General features: G+C 41.1%; 1 protein-coding gene across 3 annotated transcripts in view; it reads right to left on the bottom strand.

Moving 5' to 3' along the window:
• Positions 1-2,338: 2,338 nt before the first annotated feature.
• ARHGAP29 (Rho GTPase activating protein 29) overlaps positions 2,339-19,984 on the bottom strand; it is a 116,764-nt gene continuing 99,118 nt past the window's right edge. For all 3 annotated transcript variants that reach the window (XM_066597368.1, XM_066597369.1, XM_066597370.1), the window contains 12 exons: positions 17,726-17,910; positions 17,401-17,567; positions 17,188-17,310; positions 17,004-17,102; positions 15,264-15,427; positions 14,863-15,051; positions 12,666-12,803; positions 12,309-12,538; positions 11,372-11,645; positions 11,169-11,280; positions 9,790-9,870; positions 2,339-5,841 (listed from right to left, as the gene is read on the bottom strand). In XM_066597368.1, coding sequence (XP_066453465.1) covers positions 4,955-5,841; positions 9,790-9,870; positions 11,169-11,280; positions 11,372-11,645; positions 12,309-12,538; positions 12,666-12,803; positions 14,863-15,051; positions 15,264-15,427; positions 17,004-17,102; positions 17,188-17,310; positions 17,401-17,567; positions 17,726-17,910 — 2,649 coding nt within the window. In that variant the 3' untranslated portion in view covers positions 2,339-4,954. The remainder of the gene's footprint in view (positions 5,842-9,789; positions 9,871-11,168; positions 11,281-11,371; positions 11,646-12,308; positions 12,539-12,665; positions 12,804-14,862; positions 15,052-15,263; positions 15,428-17,003; positions 17,103-17,187; positions 17,311-17,400; positions 17,568-17,725; positions 17,911-19,984) is intronic.

Consider the following 19,984-nt stretch of genomic DNA (forward strand, 5'->3'; position numbering starts at 1 on the left):
TTTCATCACACTGAAGACAGCATTATTTGAACATGGCTCACATTGCGATACTGAATGCTGCATTGAATTTATACACAGTTAGTACTGAATGATAAAGAAGGTGCAGGAATAACTGACTTGGAAGATCTCTGCTAAATAATGAGCCAGATGCTGATTGATGCCTATGTGTTGGGCTATACATGTGTGCCTATATTAGGTGCACAACCCCCCCACTAGATTGATTATGGGTGAGTGTGGAACAAACCTCCAGCTGTTATCTGCATTCAGAGAAAGGCTTCATTTACAAGCTAATAAGCAACTAAGTAACTACTTAGTACCATAGTTCCCCAAAAATAAGACACAGTATTAAATTAATTTTTGCCCCAAAGGAGGCACAGTGTCTTATTTTCGAGGGGGGCTTATACTCATCCAGTCTGCGACATCCTGGTGCTTCGCGCTGCTGGTCTCCAGCGGTGGCGCTGCGGTCTGCAGTGTCCTCTGCGCTGAGATATCCTGTTCTTTCTGGAGACGGGCTTTGTATACCCTGCCTCCAGCAAAGCGAGTGCAGTCATTGGATCGAGTGCCAGCCAATCAGAGGCGGCACTCGTTGAGCCAATCACAGCCATTTAGTGATGTCATTCACTGAATGGCTGTGATCGAGTGCCTGCTCTGATTGGCTGCAGCGCCAGGGACCATCTCGAGGGACTCAGATGCCGCAGGCCAGATGAGTATTGATGGGTTTTTTTGTCATGTGCTTCGGCTAGCGCTTATTTTCAGGGGAGCGCTTATATTTCAAGCCTCCCCCAAAAAACGGGTAGGGCTTACTTTCAGGGGAAAACTGAAGTTTATGCAAAATGATTGCTCAAGGCTGTCATTCAAACTGTTTGAGCCATTTTTGAGCGATCATCTTTGCGTCTAAATGGGCCTTTAGACTCTCTCTGTGATAGTAACGTACCCAAAAGAGTTTCTTTGCCCACCCGTGAAATCTGAATTTATACGTGGGCTGAGCATTTGGTTGTTTTTTTACTACAAGCAAATGGATCTGTTAGAATCCATTCAGAAACTGATCTGTCCCGGCTTTTGGATGAAAATCATAATACCAGTATGAGCAAAGCCATAAAACAACGTTACACATAGCAGACTTGTTTCAAAAATGTCTGCGACTGAAATATCTGTTCCTGGTATCTGAGACTTTTTCTGCAACATTCGCATACATTTTTGTAAACCTCATTGAAATAAAAGTGCCCATACACCATCAATAGCTGCCAGTCGAACACCCATTTTGGCCAACAGCTCTTTTGACTAGCCTCTACACATGAACGCTAGCTTCGGTCAAGAGTTCAATTTTTCTTTTTTTAATTTATAGAATGGGGTAAGCCAATAACACAAACCTCTGGTGACGGCTTATCTCCAGGACGAATACAAGAATCAGGCGTTTAAATTGACTGTACCCGATCCTTTCCCTCCCCTCCCCCCAACATTTTCTGTTGGGAGGCCCCAATACATGTACAACAGTTGATGGTTTGGACAGCTTTCCTCAATGTGTATGTGGATCTTTTGACAATTCTTCAAGAGGGAAGGAGGGTCCTATTCAGGATGCTCCTCTATCAGAAAGGAGGGGAGTGCCACTAAGAGAGTATCTCTAGAGCAGGTTTTTCCCAAATTCCAGTCTTCACAACCCTCCAAAAAATGTGTGGTTTTCAGGAGTTCCACATAATGCACAGGTGATGTAACTATTGCCAGTGCCTCAGACATTGCCAAATCTTTACCTATTGGTGGTGAGGAAGGTGAGGGGGGGGGGGGGGGGAGGTGTCTTGAGGACTGGAGTTTGGAAACCACTGCTCTAGAACAGGGGTCCCCAACTCCAGTCCTCAGGGACCACCAACAGGTCATGTTTTCAGGATATTCTATAGTAAGAACACCTGTGGCAATGTCTGAGGCACCGACAGTAATTACATCACCTGTGCAACACTGAGGAAATCCTGAAAACATGACCTGTTGGCGGTCCCTGAGGACTAGAGTTGGGGAACACTGCTCTAGAACATGTGCATCTAATTACTCAAACTAACAGCTTCGTAGGGATCTGTTATGTCATTAGTTTGGGTAGTCAAACCAGAGGTCAGGCTGGTGATTTGTGGTGCTTGTGTGAAACTGGTCTAACTTTGGAAGGCCCAGCATGGCCATACAATACATGGATGACCCAAGGACATCCTTGGGTACCGAATTATGCCCAGAAGTGATACCCATTAACCAGCTAATTGCAAAGACAAGAAATGATGAAAATAACACAATCTTCTTCATTCATTTAAATATAGCAGCTTTTGGTTTTTTTTTTCAAAAAAATCTCTGAATACTAATGTAATAAAATACTTTATATTTAATATGAAAAAAACCTTTGTAATATACATTTGTGCACAAAACGCTTTTCATTTTAGATTAAAAGTATGGCTGATATGAGAAAATCTTACAGCACAAGCATTAAAATTGGCCACGAGTGTATAATCTACATTTTAATAAGTTAAAAAAGAAACCAAGATTATATAAACCATGAACTCTGGAGAACATGTTAAGAAGTTAATATATTTGAATGTAACAGTTTAATTGTATATAACAAAAAATATATATTTAATACAAAATAAAAACACTGGATGCACGAACATTGGACATATTTGGTAGTCATTTGGTTCTAGAAGGTTAATGCGCTTTCATGAACAGATTTTATTCTGATCATTCAGAACTAGTGAATTCCCCCGCTATATAAATATATAGGATTTCCAATGGGAATGGCAACAGACGGGTGCAAAAAACAATGAACACGAAAAACTGATGATCTACAAAAAACATTACAGACTGTAGGAGGCAACTGATAAATGCCACCAACTTGTAGTAAAGGCAGCCATTTTTTGGACTGATCCGTTCTTCACGAGAAGGCTTCCATTGAATTGATTGGATGAGCTTTAGATTTTATGTATTTCATGTGAGCAACAAGGGCTACAATGAAGAAAAAACTATGTGCTATTATTTGTCATATTCTTAGCACATATCTTGAATGTCAGGAGATCCTGCAATAAAACCAAGAACACTTACAGGTTCTTTATTTTCTCCATGTCTATATGCAAATCAGACCTATCAGAAGTCTCAAATCAGGGGGGGTCTGGCAGTGGAGATGCCCAGCTATTTAAAAAAAAAATAAAAAAAAAATGAATGAATCCTTTCCTAGGGTATAGGTAGCCTTTCCATGGAAATGAATGGAAGTGATGTGTAGTAGTAAGGCCAATTCATATTATTTTGGAATTCCAATTGATTTCAAAAGGAGAGAAATGATCATATCTCCAGTGAAACTGGGGGCCAAAAGTCCTCTTCTTTTTAAAGACTGGTGGAGGTCCCAAATCCTGGACCCTCATCGCTTTGTTACTTATGTCTGAGTGACATGAAAGCTGTGGAGAAATCACTTTAAAAGCAACTTACCACAATGAACATTGGGTCTGATCTGAAGGAAAGAAGCTGAGCAGATGATAGTTTAAATCCTTGCTGACTCTAGTATCTTCCACTGGACACCCTCTACTTTGGGCTTGGTTGTCCAGTGGAAGATACTACTCAGTAATTGACAATTTTTTCTGTATGCACACTAAAAGCCCCTATTCATGTTAGGGAATAGTTGTCTAAGCCTGCCGATTTCAGAACGACTGGCCGACTGTTGTAAGTGTATGGGAACCTCCCCACTTGACCCCCAAAGAAGTTATCGGGAGTGAAAGGCGGGTCAGGCACATTGAACCTCAACACAGGTTCCTTCAGTTCTTCCTGGAGATAAGCCACCAAAGGCGTTGGACTGAGACTTTCTCCACTCTCCAATGCTAAATACTGACGAAGAGATCCTATTCTAACAGAGCCTTCATGTGCTTGGGGTATTTGGAAGAAATAGCTGTTATCAGTTGACAGCTATTGAAGGTATATGATCACCTTTATACATGGATGGCTGTCAATCATCGATAAGACCGCCTACTGGACTCGAACATAGAAATAGCAGGGATTTAAATGAATGAATTACAAGTTGTACTAATTCTTTTACCAAAGAAAAACTACAGCTCCACCTACTCCATCATATACAGATTGATCATCAACAAAAATGCATTGGAAAATAGGATAGATTGCCCAACAGTGCCAATTCTATAAATATTTTCACAACTGTGCCTAGGACTATTAATGAACGCGTATAGCAACTTGTGGAATAGATGCTTCATAGTGGAGATGATCAAACTAAGTAAATGATGAAGTGAAATAAATAAAAGGGAACATGAAGAGGAAGTGATGTTAAATGCAACAACTGTTTACAGGGGGTACAAAATCTTCAGAATTTGGCCCATCACCGAGGGACTATTTCCAGAATTCTTCACAAATTGCTGAGTCTGGTTGGCAACATCTCCGTAACCCCATGTTGGCAGACGTTTTTCTTCCCCATTGGATACCACTTGTGTAAAAAAATACATTTTAAGTGCATCTTCTCTGTAAAGATAACAGTAAAGTGACAACACAATAACCATGAATGCATGAGAACAGGAGGAACAATATACAGATACAATAAACCGATGCCTCCTCTGGACTTTGTAGACTATACACACACACACACGTAAATTTTAAATTGCACAGATTACAGGCTTTCCTTCAGCAAAAGTTGCTGCTGTCATGAGAAATGCAGTATTTTTTTCAGCTACTAAACAAATTTACATGAAAACAGTTTGATCCATATACGAATACTGTTTCTTGGTATAAATAAGCATTGACTTTAATATATTTCACTAAGTGCACCTTAGAAACCACTTCTATATTTTCGTTATACATACAAATAGACTGTTTTATATAGAAAAGCACTTCAGTGTTTTTTTTTTCCAGTTAAAAAGTTCTTATAAAAATAATTCTGAAAATGGCGCGTCATTCCCCTCCGTACCAGAAGGAGGAGTCGACTGCAGTCTTAACATTACACAAAGTGTGCCTCTCTATGTTCCAGTTCTTGTACGCGTTTTGGCCTAAGTCGTGGAAATGTTGGCTTCACATCTGTTTGGGGACTACTATCCTCGGGAACGACTTTTTGGGAGTTTTTGCCCTGTCCCTGAAGGTCGGTAGCTATATCAGAGTCTACAATAAGATTCACGTTGTTGTTGTTAATCTGACATTGGGCTTTCAGGAGATTTGCTGATGAAGCGTCACTTTGAGATGTCTCTTCACTTGGCTTGGATTTATAAGGTGGTGGCTTGTAAAAAGTCCCTGGTGGTGGCTGCAAAGTTCTTGGCGCCCTATAAGCGGAGAGCAGATTAGTTTCTGCAGTATTAGTGTCTGTGGCAATGGGCTTGAGCTGAGTTGTAGATGGTATTTTTGGCAGTGTAGCACTTACACAAGTAGTGCCTGAAGGCAAATTGGTAGGTCCACCGTCGTGTGCTCGTATCTCCTGTGGCACATTGGTCATAATCATTGCAGTCCTTGGTGTTATGTCGTACTGTTTATACTGCCTATCCCACGGCTTACGATAACTCTGGGAGTCGTAACATGAAAGTCTGTGGCAAGAGTTGATTGTAGGTAAAGGCTTGTTCTCGGAGACCTCTTCAATGATAGGACTTTTGCCAAGTTTATCGGAAGAGGTGACGCCCACATTCCTAGAATTCTCGTTCAGTACAGATGGAGGAAGAAGACGATCCACGGGTAAACTTACAGGGCGAACCACTGGCTTTGTCCGAGGAGCCCTCAGCTGAACTTTGGGTATTTGCCGATAAGATTTTACAGGTACAGAGATGTTTGTCTTTGAAAGATCTTCTGAGCTGCTCCTTCCAACAGCAACGTCGCTCTCCGAAACGGTATCCATGGAACAATCTAGGAGAGGACATTAAGTATTACATGATGTTTTTAGCCCATGCACTTTATACATGGATCACTTTTATGGCTTTACGTTAAAAATGCTTAATTTAAAAACATGACAAACCTGTAAGTTAATTAAGCCACATACTTAGAAGTGGAAATAATAGAATATGTGCCGCAAGCTTTAAGGAGAAAATAAGTCACCAAAAACTTCAGTTTTAACTGAAGTGCAGGTCAACTCCTTGCTGCAAACCGCAGATGAGGAGTCTAGCACTTACCACGTAACCCAAGTCCCCCCCCTCCCCCCACCACAATGTGGGAAAAAATCCTATGCAAATGGTTTTATTATATCAGCTTAAGAACGTTTGCTGCTTTCGGATAAGGGGTGGGGTGGGATTAACATTGCAAGTACTGCAGTAGCCCACCAATATTGTCACAAAGTTTTAGCGTTACAGGAGGCTATCAAAAGTAATTGGACACCTGAGCAAGAATCAAAAGTAACATTTACATATGTTAATACTCAGTGGGGCCTCTTTTGGCCCGAATGACATCGGATGCCCTTTGTGGTATGCTTTCTATAAAACATCTGATACACTTCAGCTGGTATTTCCCTCCATTCATCCTGCAAAGGTCTCTCAAAGATGATGGACGCTGTTCATATTTCCCGATGTTCTAGTACATCTTAAAGATGTTCAGTGGGGTTCAGGTCGGGACTCTGTGCAGCCAGTCCAATTGTGGAACATCTATATCCTCACACAAACATAAAACTGTGTGGGATCTGTGACAAGGTACATTGTCTTGTTGGAAGTATTGCTGAACATTCCCAGAGTATTGCCACATTGTCATCAATACATTATTGTCTAGAATCAAGGTACACCTTCATGTTAATGTTTTTTGCCACTACAACCAACGGACAGACAATGCCTGTTGGCACAACACACAGAGACAAAAAGCATTGCCCAGGCACCCAACACACCCACGTACATCCATCTGATTAGAAGATGGAGTAGCGCGATTCATCACTCCATAGAATGTTCATTATTCAACTATCCAATGATGACGCCTGTTGCATCATTACATCTTCTTTGAGAGAGCTTGCCAGACCTTTGCGGGATGAATGGAGGGAAATACCAGCTGAAGTGTATCAGAAGTTAGTATTAAGTATGCCACAGAGTATCCAATATCATTAAATTCAAAAGGAGGTCCCACTAGGTATTAACATATGGAAATACTATTTTTTATTCTTGCTTAAGTATCTAATTACCTTTGGTAGGATAGTGCATATTTTGGCTAACTTGGTGTTTCTTTCCCCTTGCCTGTAATGTCTGGGAGTGTGCTACAGATGTTGACCAAGCATGGCAGCACATGACCAACGTTAATCTACTTAAAAAATCCAGAGAAATAGGTTGTTGTATATAGTTGCCCTATCAAGACTACCCCTAATGTTACAGTATCAAGGAGTGATTAGCCTATTAAAAAACTGGTAATTATTTAACCAGGTGGCACCACAAATCTGCCATGCAGAATTACACAGTGCCCATGTGAAAGATTAGGTGTCTTTAATACAAGGTCACAGGGTGGGCCTCCATTTATCCTATTTCTTTGCTCTAATAGAGGAGACTCCTTTAAAGGGGTTGTCTCGCGAAAGCAAGTGGGTCTATACACTTCTGTATGGCCATATTAATGCACTTTGTAATATACATCGTGCATTAAATATGAGCCATACAGAAGTTATTCACTTACCTGCTCCGTTGCTAGCGTCCCCGTCGCCATGGTTCCGTCTAATTTCGGTGTCTTCTTGCTTTTTTAGACGCGCTTGCGCTGTGCGGTCTTCTCCCTTCGGCTCCGCTCGGCAGCATCGGCGTTTTGGCTCCGCCCCCTTGTACGCGTCTTCGCGTAGCTCCGCCCCATGACGTGTGTCGGTTCCAGCCTCCTGATTGGCTGGAATCGGCACGTGACTGGGCGGAGCTACGTGATGACGCGTACAAGGGGGCGGAGCCAAAACGCCGATGCTGCCGAGCGGAGCCGAAGGGAGAAGACCGCACAGCGCAAGCGCGTCTAAAAAAGCAAGAAGACACCGAAATTAGACGGAACCATGGCGACGGGGACGCTAGCAACGGAGCAGGTAAGTGAATAACTTCTGTATGGCTCATATTTAATGCACGATGTATATTACAAAGTGCATTAATATGGCCATACAGAAGTGTATAACCCCACTTGATTTCGCGAGACAACCCCTTTAACATCCAGTATGTTGGATACATATGGTCATATGGACAGTGATTAACATTGATAGTGGTCAACTAGGCTAGAAATCCAGTAGTCTTTCTGCAGTGCAAAAACTCAGAGAAGGAGAGCGGCCCTAGATATTCAGTTTGTGGATACATCACCAGGTACCCTACAAGAACAATTGTTCAGATTGAGTGAGGTGGTTTTCATGAAAGTTTGCTATTGTTTACCATCAGGTCACTTGAAGGGAGATTCCAGCATGGAAATAAAGTGATTTCCAGTAGCCACTGGTACGAAGTTTAATAGCGCCCCACATTAATAAGAATGTTTATTGACTTTGTTATAACATTGCTAAATCAAGTCACAGGAGGTTATGAAATACCATGCAGCCTGCACATCATCAATTACACTTTCCCCAACAGTTTTACACAATTACTTATTTGTAGGAGGAAGCAATCTATTAAAAGCTTTATAGCAGTATTTTCAGTATGCCCTGAGGGCCCAAGGAACTCGAGAGAGACCATTAGCTCTTATAAATTGAAGTAATGTGCTCATAGGAAAAGGGGGTGCTAATTTAGAAGTACTTTTTATACTTTTCTTTATTCCCATTCTCCCGCTGTGTGTCCACGAGTCTGTGGCAGAATTGCCTGCAAAAATGTGGTATACTGCAATACTGGAGTATTGCAGTATATTGTATAAGTGATCAACAATAGCTAGTTTAAGTTCCATAAAGGGACCAAAAAAATGATGAAAAGGATTTATACCGCATGATGAAGGCTGTCCGAAAAAAATATACAATGTCAGAAAAGGTTTTGTTTTTTTTTTCTTTTTTTTAACCTTTTTTTTGGTTATCCAGTCTCCCCCCCCCCCCCCCCAAAATGTGATAAAAAGCAATTAGAATTTGTATGTACCACAAAAGTCATTATTCAAGAAACAAGCTTTAGACAACCACAGATAGAAAAGTTTTTTTTAAAGAAATTTTTAAAAGTAGTCCAAAAAAAAAAACTATATAAAATTTGGTATCACGCTCATTGTACTGACCCACAGAATTAACTTAAATGTCATTTCTGCCGTACTGTGTATGCAGTAAAATCAAGCCCCTTCCAAAAAAGGCACAACTTCATTTTTTCTTTTTGCATTTCACCCCATTTAGAACTTTTACATTATATGGTATATTAAAAAGTGGCATGGAAAAATACAACTCATCCAACAAAAACAAATGTGGCTATGTCAGCGGAAAAATAAAGCTGTTTTTTTTTGTTTGTTTTTTTAAGGCAAAGAAGGAGGAAACAAAAATGAAAAAGCAAAAAAACTGTCTGCAACTCCAAAGTGTTAAGAAAAATGAACGCATACCATGCTGTTTTTGTGGGGGGGCTTTTTTTTCAACAGAATAGCACAACTGTTTTTCTATATAGAAGAGAAGACGTACACGGATGTATATTAGCCTGATGGATGCAAAAAAGGGCCCCCTTTAGGCATGTCAACATGGATATGTTTGACGACTACCTCGGGGACTTTCCTTGAGCACACGGTGAACGTAGGACATAAACATGATGACCAAAAAGCCTTATCTGCTGCACAGACAGAGCTACAGTGGGCTAGTTATATCACAAGGTCACCCAAGGTCACTCATGGCCAAGAGTGGCGGGTAGTGGTTAGATCAAAACTCCAACTTGCCAACTGACCTGCACTTCTACTATCCACTACTGTAAGTGCATGCGGCCGGTAACTCACCTTGTTCGTCTGAGCCATGCGATGCAAAGACGTGACCGACTGAGGAATCTCTTCTTTCTTCAGATTCACCTAGATTGTTTTCTGTAAGATAATACACAATATCACCACTAGAAGTGCACAACACAAGAATAAGCCAGATGTACTCTATAGTAAATCACATGCCAAAGGAAGTCTATGTGCAAATAAAATGAAGGGACTATTTAACAATTTCAAGCAATCATGTATCTTGGTGAAGCCAAAACCGACTGAGTAAGCAGTGACACCCGGTGTCAAAGAAACGCACCACTGTCACTATACCAGATATGTTAAAATACTGACATTCATCCAATATTCTACAATTACATCCACTAGAAAAGTCCATAAAAGGGGTTTTCCAGGGACATGCGGCCAATGCAGCTCACTTCAGTGATTAGCAACATTGGTCACATATCCTGTTGTCAGACCATATCTACTGCTGCAGTCGAAAGTACAGATCATGAGGGGTCCAGGGATCAAGTGAGGCAAATATTGTGTGTTTCTTTCTTTTTTAAAGGAGTTATTCACTTGTAAACTACTAGTAGCAGATCGACAGTGGTTTGCTGTCTGGGACTCCTGCTGATCACCTGTCCGCCGAGCCAGTGCACTCATGCACTGAGCCGATTTCTGCAGGAAACAGACAGCTCCGTTCTCTCTGCAGTGGCCAGACTTGGTAGTGTAGGCAAACTTTACATTCATTTAATGGGTACTAAGCATGCAATACCAAGCCTGGCCAACGCCGTGGGAACTGAGCTTTATGCTTCACGCAGTGATTTTATGAATGATAATCATGTCAAAGTACCTTTAGTCAATTTTCTCATACCAGCCAAACCAGAAATCCTGGCTGGCATTAGAAAGTTTACTTCCTTCTAGAAAGAGGCTAAATTTGCATAGTTTTTTCCCACGCAGCAATGCCTAAAAAATAAGTTTCCAAAGAACCTGGATCTCTTCAATGAGAACTAGTATCCCAACATACCTTACCCTGAAAGTGAACGCAAAGGAAAAGAGATATCATGTGGTATGCAATAATGTCATAATATGTATAATTCATATTTTTTGGTACACTTCTTATTTCCAGACCTGGCAACATAATGGAGTTATGCAAAAAAAAACAAAAAACTTTTCAAGGCCATAAGATACAGGAATACTAAAAAAATATATAATATAAAAAAATATAAAATAAATAAATATAATATAAAATAAATTAAATAAATAAAATATAATATAAAATAAATTAAATAAATATAATATAAAATAAATTAAATATAACATAAATATTTATATATCCCCCCGAGACTTGTAAAAGTTCAAGTATAGAAAAAGGCATCCCGTCTGCTTTAAAAAATCCAACACAAACTGCTCACCGTTCTCCTCGACAATATCCATACTTTGACTTCGGACTTCCCTCTCCTCCACACCTTTAAAATCTAATGCGGCTTCATCCAGGGAGCTGGAACGTTTTGACAGCATATTATTCTAGAAAGCCAAAAAAAATTGCCCACAATTAATCTTGCTTCAGTTTGGCTCCTCTGCTTGGTATAAATATGTACAAGTGTGCGAATCTTACATCATTCCCCGTTGGCAGTGACTGTGACTTTCTTATGTGCTGTGGCTCTCTATCCTCTGTCTTATCCACAGGGTTAATCATCTGACGGGAAACATCAAAAATCTTATCGTAGTACGATATCAGGAGCTCCACTATACGGGCCTGATATGGATAATCCACAAGGGAAGAAAGGGATATGGTAGCGTCGGTTTGCCGTGGTCTAAGCAGGGTGGGCCCAAATATGATTCCCAGATTACTAGCAGTCATTTTATTTTCTTCCACTTCTTCTGTGACTCTGAATAGAAAAAAAATATATAGATTTGCATCATAGATATAATCAAAAATCAAAAAGCCCTAAGAAAGGGATTCCTGGTAGAGGCAGGTCCTTAGGTTTCCATACATCACACTTCAGCACAGTTTTGCAGGGACAATATATGGACTGATTAGACTGACACAGTATGGCACTTCCGGACACAGTTTGGGCAGGACAATATATGAACTGAATGCAGCTTCAAGGTTTTACATGAAGCGGTATTCAGCTGTTTAAGACTCTGTAGGGAGGGATGGATCATTTTAAATTAAAGGTGTTGTCTCATCAGAGACCACTCAGTGCAAAATGTGGTCCTACTCCTGGCACCTCCATCAAACAGCTGATTTTGCAAGGAAAAGCCACAGCTGCCCAGGCATTTCTATATGTAGGGGAAATGTATCTAATACATGACAGTCATTCTGGGAGCTGCTCGTAGAGACAAGCTCTCCATTGTGGCCTGCAGAGAGGGGTTCCAGGTGGGGAACTCACTTTCTGATATCCATATGCCTTAAATCACTGCTACACTGTCAAACAGGGTAAGGTGGGTGCCCTCATAAAATATACAGTGAACTTGTATCCTCCTAATCGAGTATAATGACCGATCCCTTTTAATTAAAACTGTGATGCATCGCTTGGTTCAGTAGTTACCTATGAAGATGTCCTACTAAAAACTGTAACGTGTTGTAGTTAGGCGGCGGCAGTTGTTTCAGCAGATCTCTGATCTTAATGACGACTCTGTTGAGCTCCACTCCAGATGGTTGTCTTTTTAATGGAGGGCTATTTGCTTTCGAGTCAACTTCATCAATGGCACGTTGACTTTCTTTGGCCAAGCCAATCAACTCGTTGTAAAGTCGAAACATAATCAGAGGTTCTGGCAGCTGAAAAACAATGCAATGAAAATAAGTCACTATTTCCTAATATAAGAATCAAAACCCAAATATTACGGAAAGACTTCAAATCAAATGTTACTTAAAAGGTCTCTTCATTCCATACTTCATAACGTACCTGTCGCAGGTAGAGCTTGAGGACATTACTGATATCGTGTGCGTACAGATCTGACAGTTCCACCAAGTCTTTGCCATTTTCAAACGCCTGGCACAGTTTTTCAACTCTGGACTTCGCTCCGTTGACACGATAAATACCCTGAAAGTCATATTACACGCCATGAAACAAACTGAAATACTTGCAAATAAAAAGAAATAAAGAGATGGCAACTTCCAATAGTTCTATTCTTTTTACCGTCAAGAATTTCCAAAAAGAAAAAAAAAAACCCATTGGCAAACATTTTTGTTGCAACAAGATAAAATAGACGAAGGCACCGAGCAAACAAAGTGTGTATGTATAAAGCAATAAGGCAGAACGTAGTAGTATCCAAAGGAGGCAATAAAAAAGGTAATCAAGCACTTGTCTTTACACCACTGACCTGGTGGATGCCACCCTCCTAGGCACTTACAGCAAGGTCGGATAGATCTTAACCCCCCCGTTTCCCCCCCATACATGACTATTAAAGTAAACCAGTCCATAGGTTTTCTAATAAAAAAATATCAGGTTTTTCTACAGTCATTTATATAGCTAAGGGCCTGCCCAGGGACCAATGATGAACTAGGCATTCAGATCTAGTACACTGAAGATGCTCGGTTCCTGCGACTAAGGTCCACATGTGCTCCATGAATACGCCTTTGGTGCTACATAGGCTCTGTTCCTGGCACAGCGATATGCTGGAGGTATAAAGCGTCTTGCAAAAGTATTCACTCCCTTGGTGTTTTTCCTGTTTTGTTGCATTGCAACCTGAAACTGAAAATGGATTTTTGTGGCCGTTTGTACCCTCTAATTTACACAACATGACGATCAGTTCGAAGGCGCTAAATATTTTTTACTGTGACAAAAATAATAATTAAGACAAAACAACAGAATTTAATGAACTTTAATTCACCCTCTGAAAATGCAATACTTTCTGGATCTACCTTGTGTTGAACTTACAGATGCAAGTACTTAGTCTCTATTAGCTTAGCACATAAACACTGGGATCTCTGCCCATTCTTCCAGGCAAAAGTGCTCCAAACTCCTTCAAAATACACTAATGGGTTGTGTTGGTGTTCAGCGGTCTTCAAGTCCTGCTACAGATTCCCAATTGGAGTGAGGTTTGGACTTACAAAGGTTTCCCCTTAGACCCCTCCAGTGTAACTTTAGAAGTACGTTTAGTATCATCTCCTGCTGGAAGGCGACCCTCCATCCTGCTCTCACATCTCTGGCAGACAAACAGGGTTTCCTCAAGAATCTCCCTGCATTTACTGCCAGCCATCTTTTCTTCAATCCTGACCAATATCCAGTCCCTGCAGATGCAAAGCATCCAGACATGATGATGCCGCCATCACTGAGCTTCACTGTGGGAATGGTGTTTTTGGGTTGATGGGAACATAATTTCAGATTCTGGGGAAGAAATTTTTTTTTCCAACAGGACGGAGCACACTCCCATTATCCCAATGAATTTAGAAGTGAGCTCAGAAGGAGACTACCAAACAGATAGGTTGCCCATGCAGGTGGTGACTGTAGTGAACTTCTTCCTTGGCCTCCATGTTCCCCGGACCTTACGCCTTGTGACCTTTTTCTCTGGGGGGAGTGTTAGCATCTACATGCCCCCCTCACCACCCACCATACATGATCTGCGAGTACCCATCACAGAAGCCATTACAGTCAGTCAGTTATGATGCGCTACGTAGAGTAGCACCCAACTTCTACGGTTGGAAGAATGGCCCAAAATTTTGGCCTCAACTTTGTGAAAATCGCATTTCCAGTGACTGGAAATGTTTGGTGGAGGCGATTGCTGCTAAAGGGGATCAAAAAGTTATTAAATTTGTGGGTTCACTTATTTGTTCCCATTGCACTCTGGAAGTTAACGGAATAAGAGCTATGAACAGTACAACTGTTTGTGCATTATTCATTAAGTTAGATAGTATTGGGTTCACTTATTCTTTTTTGCAACAGTATATTCTACACAGAACTGTACAGAAACCCCCAGTACTCATTACCCTACCCTTCTCTATATACAATATAATATACACTGGAGATCAGATGAATGCATGTAAAAATAAGCCGTTTTAATCAAAAAAGTACCAATACTTCCCAAGAAGGGGAAACATACGGATATCTTATTTGTATGTGTGGATTCCCGATTTGAGTTAAATTTAGGAAAACCCCTTACCTTTATGGACAGTGCTCTGCCCTCTATCTCAGAGGTACACTTCTTGATAATGAAAGGAATGCCATCAGGAGTGTTCTTAGCGGCCTGAGTAAATTCTACTCCAAAGAGATGAAGTCTTCCATGAAGCTTTTTGTGTCCACACTGAATGGCTAATGTTTCCAGGCACTTCTTATGGCAAGCAAGAGAACACTGCAATAAAGAAACACTTTAAATGGGCTGTTGTCCCTTTATGCAAAGGCTAATAATAACAATTGTGTAATCATTGACTTAGAGCTATGGTGAAAATAGGTCCTGGGTGGGACGGGAAATGCAGTAAACTCAAAGCAAGCACAAGAGAAGCAATGTCCCATAGCCTTGTATTCTTGTCTGGCGCTAAATCCTGAATTACTGGCCTGGCTTACCTCCTCACACTCCGCCCCATGAAACACCACTAGACTGTCACACTCTCGGCACTTGGAAGGAGCCCTTAGTTTTCGCAGCTTGTGTGTCTGGGATGCTTTGGACAGGATGGTATTCCGGAACGGTCCAGGGGAATTAGCAATCTCAGAGACAAGGTCATTCAAGCCTACAATGGAAGAGAACATTGTAATAAGTACACAGCAAAAACTTTTCTTTTAACTCCCAACAACATAAAGGTAATGTGTAATCAGAAAATGACCTATTGATTAAATCAAGTTTTTAAGTTAATCCATTGTTTTTAATTTCTCATGTCACCATCTATATTTAAAAAATAAAAAAATCCTTAATATCATGCAATTTTCATTCTAGACACTAAGCCCCCTAATGGTAACAAAACGTTTCAGCAGTCATCTCATTACCATCACACCTATTAATAGATAACCACTCACAATAGGTGAAGGTCACAGCTCACCTCCTCCCCCCTCCTTGCACAATGACCTCCGCACATTTCACAGAGCATGCCCAATGAGACATCTCCAGTCTATTGTTTCTATGGTCCATGAGGCTGCTGTATAGTACAGGAAGTGTCAGACTGTTATTAAACTTACTGGTCAGAGAAAAAAACTGCAAGATATTAGAGTTTTTTTTAATATACATATAGACATGGAAAACAGAATTAAAAGAAGAAAAAAAAAATCACATAAAAAGCCGATTTCAACAATGGGTCATTTTCTGACGATACATTCCCTTTAAAAGGTTACTGAAAACATCTCCTAACTATGTATAAATGATATTGCAATGTACCAGAAGGCTTTGCAGGTCAAGAATACTTTTTATAATCCTCAAGAACTACAGATTTACTCCACCCCAATTACAATGCACCTTGTATAAAGGGCAATCGCCTTACCACATTAGCCTAATATACATCAGTCTTCCTTTTTTTTTATATAGGAACAGAAAACTGATGACAAAAAAAGGATCACATGGTTCCCCAAGTCGGCACTTACATTATACTCATTTATAGTAACTTAGTATGTAAGGTCGAAAAAGACATAAGTCCATCCAGATCAGTCTATTAGCCCCCAATGTTGATCCAGAGAAAGGCAAAAAAGAAACCCCAATGAGGTAGAAGCCAATTTTCCCAATTTAAGGGGGAAAAAAATCCTTCCCGACTCCAATCTGGTAATCAGAATAATTCATGGAACAACCCATCTGAAGTAATCAGTGACTATAACATATAATATTGTATCGCTGAAGAAACACATCCAAGCTCCTCTTATACTTTATCAAATTTGCTATCACCACATCCTCAGGCAGAGAGTTCCACAGTCTCACTGCTCTTACAGTAAAGAACCCCTTCTATGTTGGTGATGAAACTTTCCTTCTTCTAGATGCAGAGGAGGGCCCCTTGTTACAGTCACAGTCCTCGGTATAAATAGATGATGGGAGAGATCTCTGGATTTCCCCCCACCCCCGATATATTAATACATAGTTATTAGTCGCCCCTCAGCAGTCTTTTCTCTAAATAATCCCAATTTTGATAACCTCTCTGGATATTGTAGTCCGCCCATTCCATTTATTACTTTAGTTGCCCGCCTTTGAACCCACTCAAGCTCTGATACGTTCTTCTTGAGTACCGCTGCCCAAAACTGTCCACAATATATTCCATGTGTGGTCTGACCAGTGACTTGTACAGAGGAAGAACAATGTTCTCATCACAAACCAATAGCAGGCATAATTACCATTATCTGAAGGAGAAGGAGGCTCTCTCTCATCCAGATCATCGGCGGATGACATAGTCCCTGTGGATGGAGTCCTAGGAAGACGCCTTTTAAAGTCTCCTGAAATACACCAACACCTTAAAATTAAGGGCCTATTTTTATACAGATATGGTAGGTAAAAAATACTACTAATACTGAAATTTACCTGGACTAGCTGATGGAGAGTCCATAGAACGAGACTCACTACTGCCCCCCGCACTCTCAGAATCACTGCACATGCCTCCGCTCTGGTTACCGGTGGACCACGACCGAAATGGACCTCTTATCGCTAGAAAAAAAAATAAAAAATATTAAAATGGTCACCCTGTGCAAATCTGAGTGGCGGGCAGATAGACTGAAGCATTGCCGAGACCCCTACCCTGAATATCAGTGCTGCTGCTAGATCTCTTCTGCCCAATCTTCTGAGAACGGTTGTAGAGCGGACTGCCAATGTCTTCAGCAGACTGACCGGGGTATTCAGCTGAACCTTGGGATAAGTTTCCATCTGATGCATGGGTATTGTTCTCTTCTCCCTTTGACATAAGCCTAAAAGCAACAACATGAAAGCATTGGATAAGAATTTTATCCCCCCCCAAAAGCAAAAACACAACACACCAACCAAAAGACAATTCGCTCTCCGCAACAATGGCGAAAAGCGCCAGTCTAACAATACATACCGTACTGCAGCCGCATCATGTACTTACCGTCCAATCTGTGCATGTGCAGCTTCACAAGACCCAACTTCAATGTCATCTTTGGGCAAGTTCTTGACAAACTCCGAATACTGCTGGCCGGGCTCGTAACGCTTGGCGTTCTCGCAGAGGGTCTGGCAGTTGACGGGTAGCGATACCACTTGGGCGTGCTGCAACTGGAATAAGTTCACTGTTGCCTGTTTACGACATGAGAGAATACATTAGAAAGGCTTTCACTGCATAAATAATCATCAATGAAACCAATCCCTCGAGCCGTAACACGTATGCAGCGGCTACATCTGCGCTGTACAGAAAGCTTAACCCCTTAGTGACGAGTTTATTTTTGCCTTAAGGTTAAAGCGGTTATTATCTGACATAGCTGTATGAGGACTTGTTTTTTTTTCCCCTCTTTTTGGAGGGTGGAAAACTCCCCCCCAAATTTTCCATTGTTTTGGGGGTTTGTTTTCATGATCATTACTTATTACTTATCTGGATCAGAGCGATTACTGCGATAACAAGTTTAGAGAAATTTTTTTTGTCATCTTTACACTACTTTAGCACAATAAAAACAGGTTTTGAAAGAAAAGCAATTCAGTCTGTATCACACATTCTAAGACCCATAAGGTCCACTTATCCACGGGCGTTGCGGTATCCGCCGCCCGGGAGCAGGAGCCGCAGACAGATAGGCTGACCGTGGAGAATCGGGGCAATTCGCATCATGCTGCCAATTGCCGGCCGCGGCAGAGAATCACAATGATTCTCTGCTCGTGGACAGGGGGCGGCGCTTTCTATAGCAATGCTATGGAAAGCTTCAGAGGGCATGATTTGCCGGCAATTTACCACCGGCGAAATCACTGCCGTGAACAGGGGCCCTAAGATTTTTATTTTTCTGGCAAAAGCAGCTACTTGAGGTCTTGTTCTTTTGCAGGCAGAGCAGTAGTTTGAAGAGGTACACATGACTTTTGGATTGCTTTTTATTGCGTTTTTTGAGAGCCAGAAAAATGACAGTTTTGACAATACTTTTTAATTTTTATTTTTTTTTTCTCTTTACAGTGTTCATCGTGAGAGATAAAAAATATTTTAATTGTCTGGGTCATTACAAACACAGTAATCTATTATGTATTACTTCTCTAAATTTGTGGGAGCCATTTTGTCCATTTAAAAAAAAAAGATTTTTTTCAAATTTTGTTTCCAATTAAGCTTTATCGAACTTTTTTTGACGCCATGTTTTTTACTTAAAGATGCAATCTTTCAAGCACTAGGAAAGTGCACTACATTTATTATGTAGTGCATTCTACTAAGCATATGATAGCAGCTGAGTTACATAGACATTGAGGCCTTTGTCAGGCTTCCGGCTGCAATGGAAACCCATTGGCACCTTGCGATCGCACTGTGGGGTGCCAATGGGTGGCAATATGGGTCCCTTCCCCCTAACATCTACTTTCATGATACAGTTGCTATTGAGTGTGGCATGTAAGTGGTTAAAATGCCAGGATGTGAGGCTTCTCCGCTGCTGCTGGTTAGAGCACAAGTCTGACTATAAGTAGTCAGCTAAGCCACCACCTTAAAAAGATGTAGGTGCAGGTTTGAACTCCAATAAGGCGTATTGGCCATCATTTAAGGGGTTAGGGATTATGCGGGATGGATCAGAAAACAAAAATATCACAATGAGCAACCTCGCAAAGACAGCGGTGGGAATGCCATAATTGTGGTTGGCATTCGAGGGAATGTATCATCAACTGTAACCACCATGAACTAAGTTATGTTGCTTATACAGGGTGATCCAAATGCGTGGAGACAATTGAATAAATGGAAATTGGTGGTTGGGAACGCCATCCTGTGTGTTGGCATGTTGCAAAGGAGAAGGCAAATCTGTGAAGGGTGGTGTGTCCAATACAGTGGCCATTTTGAAAGCTGCCAAGTTGATCAAATGTGAAGGTGTGTATGTCGTATGTATTTGATAGACAATTGGATGAGGAATCCACATCTCTCTGCTGAACTGTGATGCATCTTTATTCCAGCAAAGCCATTACATTTCTCTTTGTTACAGACGCAGATATGGCCAAGTGATTACCACGAGAGGAGAGGACAGAGATTGTGCTGATCTCCAGGGAGCGCAGTACCCAAGTCATTGCAGTGTGCCATTCCATCAGCCATGGCATAGTTAGCAAATTGCTTACCAAACTTCCCCAAACATGTTCTGTGTTTGACCTGCCAAAAAGTGGTCATAACAAAACTACCACAGACGAAATGGCCATCCTGGTGTCCTCC

Source organism: Eleutherodactylus coqui, chromosome 3 (genome assembly GCF_035609145.1).
Source record: "Eleutherodactylus coqui strain aEleCoq1 chromosome 3, aEleCoq1.hap1, whole genome shotgun sequence".
Lineage (NCBI taxonomy): Eukaryota > Metazoa > Chordata > Amphibia > Anura > Eleutherodactylidae > Eleutherodactylus > Eleutherodactylus coqui.